The following is a 19761-nucleotide window of genomic DNA, read 5'->3' as shown; positions in this document are numbered from 1 at the left end:
CAGCTGGGAGTGTGCACTTTCAGCCCATATTATATATATAATTGTATTTCTGAACATGTTTTTGTAAACAGCTAAAATAACAAAACTTGTGTCACTGTCCAAATATTTCTGGACCTAACTGTAGCCTTAAGGTGAATTCGCACACTGCAGATTTTGTTGCAGATATTTTTAAGGCGGGCTCAAAGCAAAACTAATACACTGTGTGATATAGCTATATAACACTGTATTTAATATTTCCGTGCTTTTTACATTTGAAGCCCCGATGGAACTATTGAACATAGGAAAGACACTACGTGAACTTATCCTTAAATGTGTACTTAAAGAGTAAATGTAATTTTAATTATTTTTCAGAAATAAATAGTATACGAGAAACTTTGCAATATATCTAATCAAGAGAAAACAGCTTCTTTCTCTTCCTAAACTGATTTTTCATTTTCAAAATTCCCAAATCATGGGTAAAATCTATCTTCAGTGAAAAGAGATTTTCAAATTACTGAGAAAGAAATTGACAATTGGTGCTCATAAAATTCTATGGAGAGTCACAATTGTTTAAGGAGAATTTGAGGCAGAATGTTCACAGTATGTTTGCCTCTAACCCCCACCTCCTACCTTTCCACAAAATATTAAAATAAGCAACTACCACCTCCTACCTCAGTAATGGGGAAATCTATCTTGAACACAGAGTTTACCCACGGATTGAACATGAATGATCAGTCCTCGAGGAGAAAGAAGCCCTTCGCCTTAAGAAAGCATATATAGTATTGGTACATGACACAGTAATCTACATGCTTCATAGAAATGCAACACTGTTTAAATAAAAGTTATTGACTATTTAAAATTAGGAGTTTAAAATATACTACTTACCTCATCAAAATCAGCAATTATTTCATTTAAAAGTCGTAAACATTCCACTCCCATATTATTGCCATCAAGTTCAATGTAAAAATCATTAAAGTTAGGAATGGAGGCAAACATAACACCAACTTGTGAGTAAGACTGGTAATACAAATCCTGGGGGAAAAAAAGGAAAAGCGATTTTTAAGGCACCATCAATAATTTTGACAATACTGGTGACATACTGTACCATCATCATCATCTTTAAGATAAATGTGCCAACAAATTAACAAATCCTAAGTTCAAGAAGTGTATGTTCAGGAGGATAGTAAATATAGTAATAAAAGAGCACTTTAGATGATGATATCAATATTGATGGATAAATAGTCTTACTAATTCTAAGACATATGCAAACATACAATATATGACATGTAAACTACATTAATGCCATATAAAATATATTTAGTAAACTGAAAGTTATTTGCTCAAAAAATTGGCCAATTCTTGTGTGACCGTCACCGCAGCAAGGTGACCTTTCTTTGATGGGACCCTATTCTAGTGTCATGCCTCTCCTAGACTAAAAGTCTACAAATATATGGGCAGATAGGATCTGGCACTAATTAAAAACCTAGTCTTTATTTTATTGATGCATTTCAAAGTCCACTGACTTCTTTTTCAAATTCTCAGATACATATACAAAAATAGACAAGACAGTCACAGCCGCTTAAATAGAGATTCACAATTTCAAAAATGGCACAAGAACAGGTCATGTGTTTCCTGCAGTGTCAAACTGTCAATTACAAGAATTTAAATAAAAAGGTTAAAAACTTTAGGAAAAACATCAAAATTCCTAAACTTTTTAACCATTTGATTTCTTTTAATTGAGAGATGCTGCAGCGAACACATGACCAGTTAAAGCTCTCTTTTTGAAATTGTGAACCTCTATTTAAACGACTGTGACTATTTATTTTTTATATGTCTCTAAGATCTTGAGGAGGAAGTCATTGGACTTTGAAATGCGTCAATCAAATAAAGACCATTTATTTCATTAATACCGTATCATCTGAATGATTTTTAGCAGCACAGTATATAGATCACTTTTTCCACATAAATAATTGGCAGCCCCAGCAGCCCATGGCATGCAGCAGCTGACATCTTTATACCTGCTATATTCATCCTAAAGGTGAACACATACCTTTACTTATTCTGAATGCTATCAGGGTAAATCCCAATTGTGCTGTTTCTCTACAGTCTAGCTTCTATGTTAAAAGTGATATATCAGTTAGTGTTGTGTTATTCATCGGAGCTTTCATGCAAGAAAACTGGCATAAAAGGCTGTGAAGAGTTGCTAAATTTTTGCACAACATGGAGTGGTGCAAATGTTTTGTGACTTTTGATGTTTTCACGTCAGTTTTGGGCAACCCCTCCAAAACAAGCAGAACTGGGGAAACAATAATACGTGGCTATGCCCAACCATCAAATTCACCAAAAGTGCCAGCGTTTATTATGCCAGACATGTTACTACAGTCCCTGACTCCACAAAGATGCGTACGCCACAAAGGAGATGCAGCAAACTCCTAAAGTTTGTAGGAAATGTCATGTAGGTTTTCAGACCAAATCCAGGGGTGGATAAAAAATATGAAGGAAAGATATGTACAAAAAAAACCTATTTCATTTGTGTTTCAGCCACGCATGGCTTTGGCTCGAAAGCTGATTTAAAAAAGTGCATGTTTGGTTTCAGCCTCATATAGGATATACTGAATGCAGAGTCTGAGGATTTTTGGAACCATATGTTTGCAATTAGGACTATAAGACGCACTTTTTTTTCCCCCAAATGTTGGGGGAAAGTGGGGGGTGCGTCTTATAGTCTGAATGTAAAGCATGGCTGCGGGGAATGAGGGTGCTGTGGTGGAGCGGGTAATCAGTTCACGAGCAGGCTGTAGCAGCGCCTGCCGTGACCACGTAGGCTCGCTCATTTCATATGCATGCATCCTCCTGCCCATCATCTCTCAGCGCTGAGGCCGGCGCTGAGAGGTGGGTAGGATAATGGGCGGGGGATGCAGGCATAGTAAACAGCCGGCCTGCGTGATCACCCCTGGCAACTACAGCCTGGAGTGATCCTGTGCGGCTGTGTTCACTGCCCTCCGCGCATCATCATCAACGTGGGAGGCAGTGTATAAGTACGGTATACTCACCGCTCCCTGCAGCATTGCGATGTCCTCCTGTCTGCCGGTCAGCTGATCTGTGTAAAGAGCGGTGAGCACAGCGATGACGTCATTGCTGTGCGCACCACTAATCTCCACACACATCAGTGAGCCGGCAGACAGGAGGACATCGCGATGCTGCAGGGGAACGGCTCCACAGAGGTCAGCGGCGCTGCTGCTGACACAGAAAGGAAGATGATCGATGCTGCAGGAAGTGAGGAAAGGTGAGTATAAACGTTTATTTTTTTCTGTGCCATACGATACAGGCCATATAGCAGGATGGGGGTATATAACAGCATGGGGGCATATACCAGGATCGGGGTATATTATGAGCAGGATGGGGGTATATAGCAGGATGGGGGTATATTATGAGCAGGGTGTGGGTATATAGCAAGATGGGAGTATATTATGAGCAGGATGGGGGTATATAGCAGGATGGGGGTATATAGTAGGAAGGGGTTATATAACAGGATGGGGGTATTTATCAGGAAGGGGGTATTTATCAGGATGGGGGTATATAGCAGGATAGGGGTATTTATCAGGATGGTGGCTATACCAGGATGGGGGTATATATCAGGATGGGGGTATTTAACAGGATGGGGCTATACCAGGATGGGGGTATATATCAGGATGGGGGTATTTATCATAATGGGGCTATACCAGGATGAGAGACATATATACAAGGATGGGGATCATATACAAGGCAGGAGGATCATTACCAGGATGGGGTACCTTAGTAGAGAATTTTGGGACATTACCCCATAACAGTGTTAGCAGCAGATCCTCGCCCCATAACAGTGTGTCATGACCAGATTTTTTGCTTAAAATTTTATTTTACTTATTTTCCTCCTCTAAAACCAGGGTACGTCTTATGGTCCAATGCGTCTTATAGTCTGAAAAATACGGCATATTACCTTCCTTACTGAGTAGATATAAGGTCAGATACACAATCAAATAAAGCTGGACTTGATGCTATACATAATGGCAAAATTATTCGAGTGGAATTTCTTAAACATGATTTCAATAAAATTCTATCCAGTTGTAGGCCAGCAAAAGGTTAAGAAGAAATAAGAAAATAAACCTCACCATTTACCTCTCCAGCTACCCTCTGTGGCCCCCTGCTCACTGTAGTGACCATTGCTCCTCCATCTCATTTCCAGCATGGGGCTAACTCTAAAGGCCGCTTTACATGCTGCAACATCGCTAGCCGATGCTGGCGATGTCGAGCGTGATAGCAACCGCCCCCATCGTACGGTCGATATGTGGAGATCGCTGCCGTAGTGAACATTATCGCTACGGCAGCATCACACGCACATACCTGCTATGCGACGTCACTGTGATCGGCGAACCGCCTCCTTTCTAAGGGGGTGGTTTGTTCAGCATCACAGCAATGTCACTAAGCGGCCGCCCAATCAAAGCGGAGGGGCGGAGATGAGCGGCACGAACATCCCGCCCACCTCCTTCCTTCCCCATTTCTGGCGGGATACAGGTAAGGAGAGGTTCCTCATTTCTGCAGTGTCACACGGAGTGATGTGTGCTGCCGCAGGAACGACGAACAACATCATTACTGCAGAAGCAACGATAATTGGGAATTGGGGGGCATCTTACCGATTAGCGATTTTGAACGTTTTTGCAATGATTCAAAATCGCTAATAGGTGTCACATGCAACGACATCGCTAAAGCGGCCGGATGTGCGCCACAAATTCCGTGACCCCAACGAGATCGCTTTAGCGATCTCGTAGCGTGTTATGCCACCTTTAGCTGCAACTTCTGGCAGGACCCGATGCTCTTTGCGTCTGCAATGTCAACAGTTGACTAAAAATTTGATCTGATGGAGGAGCAAAGGAATGGACAAGCAGGCAAGCAGGAGAGGGGGGTGGTGAGGTTTTTGTTGTTTTTTTTTTGTTAACCCTTTGCTGGCTGCTTACATTTTCATCAATCCCCACTGCTTCCTGCTTCCTGATCTGCTATGCCTCAATTGTGTCTCATCACTGGCTGATGTTAATAATAATAATAATCTTTATTTCTATAGCGCCAACACATTCCGCAGCACTTACAATTCAGGAGGATCATATACAAACAAGTAACAGTTATAGAAAATACAATATTTAGAGGGAAAAAAAGACAACCCTGCTCATGAGAGCTTACAATCTACAATGTTCATTCTAAGCCACTAAGCCATGGCTTCGAGATGCGAGCAGGCCCTGAAGTTCACTGCACAAACTCCAGGGACTACTTGTGGCTAAAAGTCCCAGCCTAGAGTGAACACTGGGGTGTGAGATCACTGTGCATTCGCAGATGCGACAGGACGGAGTCATGGAAGTCCAGACAGTGGGCGGATAGCATCCGGAGGGGTAAACAGTGAGGTAAGTATAGGCACACATGTTTATTATCTTTTAAATGTTAAGTTTATTATGCTCTGTGCTCCCTCTAGACTCAAGAGTATAACAACATTAATATAGCAGGACAATCCACACAACAGGCCACTATGAATTTTGCCCTATAGTGTTGTATTTTGTGTCATTCTGGACATGGCGATACCAATTATATTTTCTTTTTTGCATGTTTTTTGCTGCGTTTTTAGTTGCTGAACAGTATTTCAAATTTCGTATTTTTGGGGGGACTTTATTATTTTACACTTTGATTGCTGGTTTCTTACACAGCAATATTTCTGTACTGCATTGAATGAGACCTGTCAGTTTTGCACTAACACAATCAGTTAAACCCCAGTTAAAGTAGGGCCAAATATCCAACTATACCTGGAGCAATTGCTTGGCTTTAGGTTGCGGCAACTATTGAGACCCACAATAGCAATCACAGTGCCTTGATAGGGCTAAAGAGGGAGCCCTCTCAATTTGTCCTGCTCTGCTCTTATCACATTGAGGTCAGCTAACCCAAGGTAAGATTTTAATAATTAGAAACAGTCTAGGACCATCTCAACTGGGTACACCTTGTTGTGGTGGGATGGCTTATATGCTTTTTTGATAAACAACAGATGCAAAAAGCTATGTTTTTGAAACACCAACACTGCACATCATTCTAAAAACACCATCCCATCAAACTTGGTGGTGTGGAGCATCATGCTATGGGGATGCTTCTCTTCAGCAGAAATATGGAAGCTATTCAATGTTGATGAGAAGATGGAGCTAAATACAGGATAGTCCTGGAGGAAAACCTGTTGGCACTGCGTAAGACTTGAGACTGAGGCATAGGTTCACCTTGCAGCAGGACGACGACCATACTGCCAGAGCTACAATGGATGGTTTAGATCAAGGTCTATTCAAATGTTTGACAAGGCCACTAAACATCCAGACCTAAATCCCATTGACAATCTGTGACAAGACTTGAAAACTGCTATGCATATATGCTCTCAATCGAATCTCACCGAGCTTGAGCTATTTTGTGCATAAGAAATGGCAAAGATTTCAGTCTCTTGATGTGCAAAGCTGGTAGAGACAATACCCAAAAAGACTTGCAGCACTAATTGCAGTGAAAGATGGTTCTACAAATTATTGACTCAAGGAGGCTGAATACTAATGCAAGTCAGAATTTTTATATTTATATTTTATAAATATTCAGAAAAGTATGTACTATTTTCTTTACACTTCCCAAACACTTTCCCCTTAGTGTTCGTACATCACATACATTCCTAATAAAATACATTTAAGCTTGAGGGTGTACTGTGAAAAATTGTGAAAAAGGTCACAGGATATCAACACATTTTAAGACTCTGTATTTAGTTACTTGTAACATTAAACTCTTTTACATATCAAATAAACCTATCTGTTGTGAATGTCAGTTATGCTTTGGCTGCTGGGAGGCTCCCTCTTGTGGCCAGGAATGGTTTGGACATAGACCAGGTGTGTTGAGCAATGGGCGTTTCCATTGCTAACTCTCTGCTTATTTAAATCCTGGTCGGATAGCAGGCTATGCCGGATGTCAGTTGTTCTTAGTTCACCAGCCTGCTTCATTCTGCTCCACACCACATCTACCCCAGATAAGTGCTTTGCTCTTTATTTGTTGTTTGGTTATTTTACTCTTATCTGAGTTTGTCATTTGCTGTGGTTGTTTTCAGTTTATTTGCTTGCAGGGATTTTCCCTCTCAGTTGCTTAGCTGGGAAACTCCCTGCAGTTTTGTTTGGAGTATAGCTCCTATAAGTCCATGTGTATGTGGCTTTTTGAATTTGTAATGATTCTTGTTTTCTGTTCATTGGTATGACAAGAGTGCCTGGTATAGGACGGAGTGCAGATCATGCGATCTGAGGGCCTTTTTGTACTATCAGGAATTTGGAATTTTGCAGGGTTTTTCTCTGGCCACCATCAGCCCCTTTCCTGTCCTTTCCTATTTTAGTCAGTGGGGGCCTCACCTTTTGCTAATCCTATCATCTATCTGTGTATTGTGTTTTCCTATATCACCGCAGTCTTTGAATGTGGGGGCCTTGCTATTCTTTATCTATTTTCTGAGGCAGAGAGTTATTCATCTTTCCTTCCTTTAGGATAGCTAGTTCTCCGGCTGGGTTCGCGGTGCACAGGATGTTAGTTCACCCCTCGGCTACTTCTAGTGTTGATGGTTAGTAAGGGGATGGCGGCCAGATTAGTTGCCAATGCTCTTGTCACCTTTTACCAATGAGTTATGGTGGTCTACCATGGTTCCGGATCATAACACCTATCTATGCATTATGGGCATCTAGATTTTTTTCTATTAATTTGAGATTTGGATTATCCCTCACTGCAGTTTGTTGTGCTTGGAATTGTATTGATCCCTAATTATTTTATTTTCAAAGATAAACACTTTTTACAAAAATGAGGCATGGCAGTGGGGGCAAAATGCGCACCCCCGTATGTTAATGTAATTTTGGATATGGGAGATAGATCATGTTTTAAATTTGAAACCATCTCATGGAGACCAGATTATTACAAGGATGTGATTAATTGATGATATTTTTTTTATTTGGTAATACATAAGATCCGTTTTTTGATTTTTCTTAACAAAGTTGAACAACAATGAAATGAATATCAAACTCACACATCACATTTGCTCAGATGCAATTGAATTGTTGGATTTGAAATGATTATTTAGTACCAGTGGTAAATTGCACACTTTAGTATCCCACAAGAAACTGTAGTTGTCTTTCTTTTGCCTGCTACTTTAGCACATCCACATTACATATGGGAAGTTCCTAATGGTAGATTTATTCATACATAGAGGATATTTGAAAAGGTCTATGAATTTGAAAATGAATCACACAATCTTGTCCAAAGATTTCTGCAAATAGTATAAACTTATGATGATATATTGAGGGACATGAATGAGACAAAATGAACTACAGCTGTGATGTATTAATCTCAAAGACACAAAAAGCAAATCAATATACTGTTCACCTGATTACAAATTTCCATTGGAAAAGAACCCAGATGATTAAATTTTTTCACAAATATTGGCCGATTGTGAAACAGAATCTAAATGTGGAGAAATATATTCTTGATCACGTAGGTTGTTGCTAAACGCAGTAAATCGTTTGTTCAAAGCAATAGATTAGCCCCATTTCCTAAATGTACTTTTTATTCAAAAGACTGTACATGGGCATCCTGGAAGTGTGGAAATTATAACTATAGCACTTTTATTGTCAAGACAGACCTTTTCCATAATTTTATGCAGAACCATGCATTCAATATTCTTTACTATATTAACTGTCATTCATTTGGAGTTATTTATTTAGTCACTTGTGCAAGGGGTATGACATGAATTATTTTCAGGAAGACCTCGGATGTTGATCTGAGAGGGCTGTAAAAATTCTGAAATGGATGGAAAGGTGTTGAAACTGATAGGGAACAGCATGGTTAAGATGCCTAGTTGCATGTCTTACTCACAATTGTTTTTGGGAATAATATTGTCAGAGTACTACGGGGTTCAAAGCAGGACAATTTGACTTACCAAGATTCCCTGTGGCTGTCACAGTGCTTCCTGATCTGATCATTAGCTCTCATACATATGCAATGTTTCCCCCGCCCACCCTCTTTGCCGGCATCTGTGATTGGCTGCAGTCAGACTGCCGGCATGCCAGTGTCCCTGATTGGCTGCCCTCACAGTAGCTGACAGGTTCCCCTAATGGAGTGTAAAAATAAATTAATAAATAAAAAAGTCTCAGGGTCCCCCGTATATAGATACCCAACACAGATAAAGCATACAACTACAGATTGCAACCCCCTGTCGTGCACATTATCTTGGCTGTGTATAAAAATAAAAGGGACCAGGAGATCCAGATTTGGTGCTGATATTTATACACCAAATTCCTACACCAAATCTGCATCTTCTGGAAGAAAAAAACATCAAAACGTGATGTGGTTATGTTTTGGTTTTGATGCGTTTTTTTGCCAGGAAACGTAGATTTGGTGCCAAAATGTCTGCAACTAAATACTCTATTTGCGCACATCACCTAGTACGACAATGGGTTCAACTGCATTCACTGAGAGCAGCGGGGGAACCCCAGAGTGTGCACTCCTGTGAACTAACAGCCAGATTGCCAGACTGTCGGATTGCAGGACACGGAGACACACCAGTCCAACATTCTGGTAGCTGTGAGGCCCAAAAACCTTAAAGGAGCCTTTAAGAGAGCCCTTAAGAGAGTTTTTAAGTTTCTTAGAGTTCCCAACTGTTGGGACATCTGGCGGCTGTGAACTTGTAACAGTTCACAGCCTCCAGAAGTCCTAGCAGCTAGGAATTCAAGGAATGTTAAAGGTTCTCTTAAAGGCTCCTTTAAAGTTACTGGATTGACAGCTGCCCGGTGGTTGTAAGTTTCACTAACTTAAAAGTTAGCATAGCTCACAGCCACTGGTTCTCCCAGCAGCTGTGAGGCCACATTGCCAGACAACGCCACAACAATCCAATAATCTGGTAGTAAGGTCAGTGGAGATGATACTGGTGCTCCCCGCTGCTCTCAGTTAAAGTGGAACCCACTGCCGGATTGTGGGATACAACAACAAGGCAATCTAGCAGCGGGCTCCACCTTCACTGAGAGCAGCGGGAAGCCCCAAGTGTGACATCGGCTGACATGACTGATGACACTACTTCTCACCACCGGGTACCCCCGCTGCTGTCACTGTTTTGTGCAGTCTGCAGTGATCGGTCATTGTTTCGGTAACTGCAGATTCTGAATGTAGCAGAGCCGGAATCATCGTGGGACCTCATATGGATTATGTCGGACCTTTGGGATGTTTTGGGGGTTAATAAATTGGTGAAAGAGAATGTGGTATTATTTTAATTTCAAATAAAGGATTTTTCTGAGATTTTTTTTCGATCCCCCCCATTACTAATCCAGGCTTTTGTGGCAGCTGTAATTTTTGACAACTCATCACAGTCAGTAATCATTTATATTACCCGAATTGCCACCACACCAGGGCAATTATGATGAGCCTGGTAAAGCACCAGGATTGTTGCATCTAATGATGCGACAATTCTGGGTGGCTTCAGGCTGATATTTTTAGCCTAGGGGAGCCAATAACCATAGGCTTCTGCACTGGTGTTTAAGATGGCGAGCAGGAGTGGACCAACTGTACCAAAGGGGGACCCGAGATTACCCTTAAGTGAGAGGAGCTTAACTAAGCACCCGTCGTGAGACAGACGCACAGTGCCACTCCCAGGGCAGTGACCAGGACTGTTGCAACTGACCCCCAGGACGGGATATGGACACAGGTGCAGATATAGGCAGGATGAATGAGGCAGACAGGAATATGGGTACAGACAGGTATGGTGTTCATGACAGGGTAGATAAGTATGGGAAGGCAAGTACAGGTACAGGTCATGGATACAGGGATAACAGGACCTGACAACTATCTAGCAGACTGGCAGACTGACTAACTAAGGATGTTGCATAGGCATCTCCCTTAGTAGGAGGGTGCCTTAAATACATAGTGACTTTCAGCCATAGGCTTTAAGAGGAGGGGTGGTGTACGCACAAGAGCACTAAGCACATTCCTGGGGAGCCTGTGTGGCACCGGGGGAGGAGAGAGCAGGAGCTTACATGGATAGCTGCAGAGCAACGGGGGAAGGATGCAACCTGGCCGGGCCGATGAGTAAGTCACACTAAATAGCCCCCAGCTGTCAGATTTATCTTGGTTGGGTATCAAAATTAGAGGGAACTGCACTATTTTTAAAAAAAAAATAAAAAATAAAATATTTATTTAAATAATTACAAAGAGCCAGAAGGTGTCCCTCTTATTTTGATGCACAGCTAAGATAACGCACATGGCTGGTAGATGCAGCCTATAGCTGTATGCTTTATTCATTTTTTTTATTTATTTTTACAGTCCAATAGGGGACTCAGACAGCTACTGTAAGAGACGCCGCCATGCCGGCAGTTTGATAGCAGGCAATCACAATTGCTATGGAAAAAGAGTCTTGCTGGGCCCCATGCACGTGCAAACATGCATACACTGGGGGGCATACACATTACTGGGGAGGCATACAGATTACAGGAGGGCATGTACATTACTGAAACATTACTGGGGGATACACTTTACTGAGGGGCATACACATTACTAGGGGCATACATGTTACTGGGGCATACAAATTACTGGGGTGGGAGGCATACAGCTTTGGGGGGTGACATAAAGCTCAGGTGGTGGTATACATCTCTGGTGGTGTGGCATACAGCTCTGGGGGTGGCATACAGCTCTGGTGGTGTGGCATAGACCTCTGGTGTTGTGGCATACAGCTCTGGAGGGTTTTACAGCTCTGGTGGGGGGCATACAGCTCTGGGTGGGCACACAGCTCTGGTGGGGGTGGAGGGCATACACCTCTGGTGGGGGGCATACAGCTCTGGTGGGGGATGGGGCGGCATACCACTCTGAGTGATGGTGGTGCAGCAGCTCCCCTCTTCATCTGTGGGATGGGAGTGTATCTTACACTAGCTCTGCCCACAGACGAATTTCAATGCACACAGTGAGCAAGTGAGGGTTTAAAGAGCTGACAAACAGCAAAGTGTGGCTTCTGGACCAATTACTGTGGTCCCCAGAAATCAGCCCAGGGGATGTAGAATAAATCATTACCCCAGCCCTGGCGATGGCGAGTGGACCCCCATTTATCCAGGGACCAGGCACTTGCTGTATTTCTCACAGAAAGTTATTGCAATTACACATGTTTTGTTATACACATATACATTTATTTTGTGTGTATTAGAACAGCACACAAAAAAGAGAAAAACATGTAAATTGAACATAATTTCACACAAAACTCCAAAAATGGGCAAGACAAAATTGGCACTCTCAATTAAATATTTGGTTGCACAGCCTTCGGTATAAATAACTGCAATCAATCACTTCCTATAATCATAAACAAGTTTCTTACACCTCTCAGCTGGAATGTTGACCAACTCTTCTTTTGCAAACTGCTCCAATTCTCTTATATTTGAAGCATGCCTCCTCCCAACAGCAATTTAAGGATCTCTCCACAGGTGTCAGTGGACTCATTGTTGGCCACTTCAGAAGAATCTAGTGCTTTGTTTCCATACACTTCTTCGTGCTTCTTGAAGTATGTTTGGGGTCATTGTCCTACTGGAAGTCCCATGACCTAGTATGCAGACCCAGCTTTCTGACACTGGAACTGAATTACAAACCAAAATTGTTTGGTAATCTTCAGATTTCATGATGTCTTGTATACAGTCAAAGCACCCAGTGCCAGAGGCAGTTAAACAACCCCAAAAATGTTTGAACCTTCCACTACATTTGACTGTAGGTACTACATTCTATTCTTTGTAGTGTAGTCCTCATTTCATTTTCGGTAAACAGTAGAATGATGTGCTTTACCAAAAAGCTCAATCTTGGTCTCATGCTTTCCCAGAAGGATTTTGACTTAATAACAAACATTTTGGCAACCATCAGTCTAGCTTTTTTATGTCTCTGTGTCAGAAGTGGGTCCTGCTGGGTCTCCTGGGTCACCTGCAATAGCGTTTTGTTTCATTCAAATGTCAATTGATAGTTTGCCCTGACACTGATGCACCCTGAGCCTACAGGAAAGCTTGAATTTCTCTGGAACCTGCGGTTATTCATTCACCATTTGGACTATCCTGCGTTGCAACCTTTTCTGCAGTCCTCATCCAGGGAGATTAGCCACAGTGACATGGGTTGAAAATGTCATGATTATGTTTTACACCATGGACAAAGAAACATCAAGATCTTTGGAGATGGTCTTGTAATCTTCAGATTGTTGATATTTTTTAACAATTAGGTTCTTCAGTCCTCAGACTATTCTCTTTTTTTTTTTTCTGTTCTAAATGCTTAGTGTGGCTTACACAGACACACAACACAAATATTGAGTCAACTTCTCCCCTTTTTATCTGGTTTTACGTGTGATTTTCATATTGCACACACTTGTTACTTATGACAAGTGAGTTCGAACAACCATCATATGCTTGAAACAAAGTTATTTACCCACAATTTTGGAAATCTGCGGACAATTTTGTCCATCTTATTTTTGTGATTTTGTTTGAAATTATGCCCAATTTGCCTATTGACCTCAGTTTTTTGTGTTGTTCCAATGCACACAAAATAGATAAACCTATGTATAAAAAAATGTAATTGCAATAATTTTTTGGGAGAGATACTTCATTTTCTGGAACATTTTCAAGGGTGCCAACACTTTAGGCCGTGACTGCATATTAATGACATATATGGCATTGGGCAGCAAATAGTGTGGATTGCTCACAGATGATATATGACAATTTGCATAAATAATAAACTTGCTTTACCCATTCAATTCCTTGTAAAGAGAGTGCAGTTCAAAGGCAACTTGGTAATGTCTCAATAGCAATTGTGAAAAGGGCAGGATATTTAGTTTTTCATATTTTCATATACAGTTGGTGAAATAAGTATTGAACATGTCACCAATTTTCTGAATAAAGTGGCAAGTTTCAGTTTGTACACCCCATAGACAGGGAAAAAACAATACTTGCCGCACACACAGAGGGAAAACAGTATATTCTCAGGAGGAAATAAAGAATCAGGGAGGAAATAATTAGACTGAGAATATTTCCACAACACACCAAATAAAGCACAGGAGATTAACAAGACAAAATCACCACACCACAGCACAAGGACTGGTGTTGCAAATTAAGCTATAATCGGCATGGGGGACAGGCTGCACCATCTTTTAAAGGGCGGATGTAGGTATTGTGTAAACTGTGACTCTAAAAGTAACCCACAGGCTGACAGAAATTAACTCTTGCTAGACTGATCACTATTAAACACACAACTGGTCGACGTCTGAGTCTGACTGTGCAATTCAAAAGCACCAGGGAAACCATAGTGTGATGTGTCAGACTCTGCAATGTGAACAGGGTCAGAAGTGGCCATGACACTCGATGAGTTTAGAGCTGAACACCATGTGACATGTGCTGCCAAGATGGCACTGACCAGAAACAAAGGATGTGAGCAAACTAAATAGGAGGAGTTACAGAGATTGTGGCATTGTAAGAAATTACAACTTTAATGCATGAAAATATATTATAACAATGGCCAGTACATGATAACAAAGTATAACAAATACTCTACAACCATATTATCATATAGAATGAACATAAGATACAGTTATAGCCAAAATGTTGGCACCCTTGAAATTGTTCCAGAAAATGAAGTATCTCTCTGAAAAAAATTATTGCAATTACACATTTTTATGCAAATATTTATTTCCTTTGTGTGTAATGAAGCAACACAAAAATAAAACCTGAAAAAAAGGCAATTTGGACATAATTTCACAGAAAACCCCAAAATGGGCTGGACAAAACTGTTAGCACTTTTTAAAAATTGTGAGTAACCATCTTTGATACAAGCATGTGATGCTTCTTCAAACCCATCTGTGGTAGGTAACAAGTGTGGGCAATATGAATATGAATATGAAAATCACTCCTCAAAGCAGATAAAAAGGGAAAACGTTTACTCAGTTTTTGCATTGTGTGTCTGTGAGTCACACTAAGCATGGAGAACAGAAAAAGAAAAAAGAACTGTCTGAGGATTTAAGAATCTAAATTGCTGAAAAATATCAACAATCTCAAGGTTACAAGTGCACCTCCAGAAATCTTGATGTTCCTTTGTCCATGGTGCGCAATATAATCGAGAAGTTTACAACCCACTGTAGCTAATCTCCCTGAATGTGGATGGCAGAGAAAAATTGATGAAAAGTTGCAATGCAGGATAGTCCGGATGGTGGATAAGTGACCACCTCAATCAAATTCCAAAGAAACTCAAGATGTCCTGAAGGCTCAGAGTGCATCAGTGTCAGTGTGAACTATCCGTCGACATTTTAATAAAACAAAATGCTATGGCAGGAGATCTTGGAAGACCCAAGTCCTGACTGAGGCATAAAAAAGCTAGACTGCAGTTTGCTAAAATGTACATGAGTAATCAAAAATCCTTCTTGGAAAGAGTCTTGTGGACAGATGAAACCAAGGTACAGCTTTTGGTAAATCCAATTATTCTACTGTTTACCAAAAATGGAATACAAAGAAAAGAACACAATACCTACAGTCAAATATGGTGGCAGCTGAAAGATAGTTTGGGATTGTTTTGCTTCCTGTGGCACTAGATGTCTTGACAATGAGCAAGGCATCAAGAAATCTGAAGATTATCAAAGAATTTTGTAATGCCCAGTGTCAGAAAACTGGGTTTACATCCTAGTTATTGGGTCTTCCAGCAAGACAATGACTGACGTTGACATTGCTCTTCCTGTGGACTAGGTTGGACTAAGTTTTTTTTTTATAATAAAGATGGAGTCTCACATTTTTTTTTTTTTTTATTTCCAATAATTTTTTTTATGTGTTGTGTTTTTTTTTACTGTTTACTAAAAATTCATGGTGGCCATGTCTAATTTGGCATGACACTATGAATTTCAGGCTTAGTACCAGCTGATAATACAAAGCTGGCCATAACGCCATTATTCCCTGTGTGCCACTGCCATCAGGGCCACTGGACGAGCTGGGTAACGCACCAGAAAATAGCGCTTCTATGAATGCACCATTTTCTGGGGCAGCTGGGGCTGCAATTAACAGTGGGGGAGGCCCAGACAGCTTGAGCGTCCAAATTTAGGGAGGGAGGGTCCCCAGAATAAGATGGTAGACAGACGGGCAGCACCACAGCTTAGCTGTGCCCTCCTGAACTCCCACCCAAAAATGAACTTCTGACTTTATGCCCTTTAGCTCACCCTCCCATTGGTGACAAAACACTTGGGCGAGTCTTACGATCCCAAACATCGGGGGTTTGCCCATCACTAGTCAAGAAGCACCCAGAAATGGATGGAATCAATGTGCTGGAGAGTTCTGAAGTTGTCAGCAATGAATCCGGATCTAAATCCCATTGAACACCTGTGGAGAGATCTTAAAACTGCTGTTGGGAGAACTTACCCCTCAAATATGAGAGACCTTGAGAAGTTTACAAAAGAAGAGCGGTCCAAAATTCCAGTTGAGAGGTGTAAGAAGCTAGATTGATGGATAGAGGAAGCGATTAATTGCAGTTATTTAATCCAAAGGATGTGTAATCAAATATTAAATTGAGGGTGCCAAAAATTACGTACAACCAATCTTGGAGTTTTGTGTGAAATTTTGTCCAATTAGCCATTTTTCTCTTCTTTTTTTGTGTTGTTCCAATACACAGAGGAAATAATCATCAAATGTGTACTTGTAATAATTTTCTGGGAGAAATACTTCATTTTCTTGAAAAATGTCAAGGGTACTAAACTTTTCAGCCATGACAGTGTGTGTCCCTAAATGTCTGAAAGCTCTTCTGAATAGAATGGCTGGACAGCACAACAATGCATGCGACTAGCCTCTCCATAGAGGAGGCGTCTTGAAACAGTCATCACCAACAAAAGCTTGTGTATGAAGTATTAAATAAATTTCACTAAGTGTGTTAAATACTTTTTCCTTGTGTTATTTCTAATTATTACACATCACTAAATTTATGGACATCTATGGTATGATTTCATTGTCTGTATGGATTAGATGGGTTGATATTGTGATCTGATGAAAAATTCATGCCAATAGCACTTTTACATAGAAAATTTGTGACATGTTCAATATTTATTTCACCCCCTGTATATACGTATCTCTCAGCTCTAAACCTCGTTTGCACATGGTTGATAATGTCTAGTAAAAGTGGTTTGTGACATAAATTCTGAATGAAATATACATATTGCATAAACATATGAACTTTACCATATTTCTTGGATTAGACAAGAGAAAATGCTGTGCAACATGTGCTGGCAGGAGATTGAAGAGAATTCTCTTGTTATCTAATTTGACTCTCTCCATATCATCTCTCTCCTCTTCTGCCTGTAACAGAAATCAATTCCATGTTTTATAACAGATCAGCTTCAACAATACTTTCTTACTCTAATAAATGATCACATTTAGTTTAGAAACATTTTATTCTAAATGGATCAGTCACCAGATTGCACAATACAAACTTCATAGTTTATTAAAGGGATTATCCAAAACTTTTATTTTGATAGCCTATCCTTGCGATATTTATTTTGAGCCTATCCTTATGATAAGTTATCAATATCTAATTGGTTGGGGAATAACACACACCCTTCCCAATAAGTTGTTACCCACCCGGGGCCAGATGTGCTAAGTAGTGGAGCTGCACAGTACAGCTCCAGCAGAATAGTGGCCGCAGCAGGATGTGCAATACCCATTCACTGCCATTAATCAGCCTTCTGCTCACATTGCAGAGTTGAGTGGGTCTCCAAGGATGCAGCAGTTCCTGTTTCCTCCCTACACCCAGTGATTACATGATTATTGGATCTGTAGAGGAAACTCCATCAGTGCTTCTTAACACCTTCACAACCTATGATGTACTGGTACGTCATAGATAGTATACTTCTCTTTGATACGGGCTTGCGTGGTGAGCGCATATATTTTCCTGCACATATCCACTGATCTGATCAGCTGACATGTGCCTCTAACAGCAGCGGGCAGATCAGATATCCGCCCGTCACTGTTAACCAGTTAAATCCTGCTGTCAATTTCTGATCTCGGGATTTAACGTGAGCAAGTGACAACGTAATTCCCTGCTTCCATCAGTGGCCCCTTGACAAGATTGCAGGGTGTTGTTGGGTTGCCATGACAGCCAGAGGTCAGCTGGTGTTGACCCCTGACACTGTCATGACAAACTTTCATATGAATGCTGGCTTGAAGCTTGCATTCATGGGAGATCATCATTTCTCCTGTGCAGAGCAGTGCTAATGCATTGCTCTACAGCATAAGCGATCGGAAGATCCAAGCACAGACTTTACAAAAATAGAATTTGGATTCGGAGTTCGAGTGCTTTACACATGAACAGCACTCGTGCAAACATCGCTGTGCTCACTTATGCTTGGTGCTCAGCCCATTGAAAGCTGCTTACAGTGTTTGAACAGCTTCACTGGGGTAACAACAGCATGATCAGATGTTTATATGCTCTGTTTATGGCTGGCTGCATGTGGGCTTTAGGTCAAGTCCGGATCCCAAACAGAACTTTATCTAATGTCCGGCTGAATCCGCCAAACCGAACTTCCACGGGTTCGCTCATCTGCAAATAGGAGACAATTAAAACTTTGTATCTACCGAAAAATTGGTATATCTAAAACCACCAGTTGATATCCTGAAAAATGAGAATATTACTGTTCTCAGAAAATGTCGACAAAAGCACTATTTTTTCATTTTTTTTTTTTTTTACAAATTTCTGATTTTTTTCCCCCAATTAAATAAGAAAAAAAAAACTATATTTTTGGTATCTACAAGCCCATACTGACCTAGGGAATAATATTACCAGGTCAGTTTTACCATATAGTGAACATGGTAAATTAAAAGAAAACAATTGTGGAATTGCACTTGTTTTACAATTTTATCGCACTTGGATTTTTTTTCCTGTTTTCCAGTACACTATGTGGTAAAATTAATAGTTTGTTTCAAAAGCACAACTTGTCCTGCAAAACACAAGCCCTCAAACAGCTGTATTAATGGAAAATTAAAAAAGTTATGGCTCTTGGAAGGGAAGTAAAAAAACAAAACGAAAAATTACCGGGTGTTGAAAGGTAAATGTTTATACACAAGTGTCGGCTCAACATTGTGTATACAAGGATCGAAAAGAAACAAGGTAATAAACTGCTTGCATTCGCTGTGAGGAGTCTGGCTGTGTTTGACAGCTGGCTTCTCATCCCAAAGCTGCACATTCTCCTACAACCTAATTATTCACAATTCACGATTATAGTCTATAGGTGATCAAGAAGTAGTTCTTTAATCATATCTTATGCTGCAATATTTCTGTACTGTAGTGTATGATGCCTCAGTATAAAGCATTGTAGAATTACCAACAAAAACAAGCTTTTTTATTGCTGATATATTTTTTGATAAATTAATGTAAGTCAGCAAGTGAACACCAGACATGTTTTATTTTATATAAACTGAAAATAAAAGTGTTATAAGTCCTATCACAAAATAACAAAACAAAATGCTTACCTGCACAGCCCAGAGGTAGTCCAAGCGTAATTTTAAGTCCACCTGTCTAGAATGAAGCGCTAGAGCACAAGAAAATAGCAAGATGGCTAGAATAGGCTCATAACCACGCATATAAAACAATCCCCTCCTTTAAAACAAAAAGAAAACAAAATATTGGTCAAATATATCTAGAATAAAACATTTTATATACAGTGCCTACAAGTAGTCTTCAACCCCCTGCAGACTTAGCAGGTTT

At 40.5% G+C, this 19761-nt stretch overlaps 1 protein-coding gene across 2 annotated transcripts in view; it reads right to left on the bottom strand.

Moving 5' to 3' along the window:
• The window catches only part of ADCY1 (adenylate cyclase 1), a 1189286-nt gene that overhangs the window by 85388 nt on the left and 1084137 nt on the right, over positions 1–19761 (bottom strand). For both annotated transcript variants that reach the window (XM_075315022.1, XM_075315023.1), the window contains 3 exons: positions 19527–19653; positions 17241–17357; positions 865–1011 (listed from right to left, as the gene is read on the bottom strand). In XM_075315022.1, the coding sequence (XP_075171137.1) occupies positions 865–1011; positions 17241–17357; positions 19527–19653 (391 nt within the window). The remainder of the gene's footprint in view (positions 1–864; positions 1012–17240; positions 17358–19526; positions 19654–19761) is intronic.

This window comes from Anomaloglossus baeobatrachus, chromosome 6 (genome assembly GCF_048569485.1).
Source record: "Anomaloglossus baeobatrachus isolate aAnoBae1 chromosome 6, aAnoBae1.hap1, whole genome shotgun sequence".
NCBI lineage: Eukaryota > Metazoa > Chordata > Amphibia > Anura > Aromobatidae > Anomaloglossus > Anomaloglossus baeobatrachus.
This window is presented reverse-complemented; position numbering and strand designations above follow the sequence as displayed.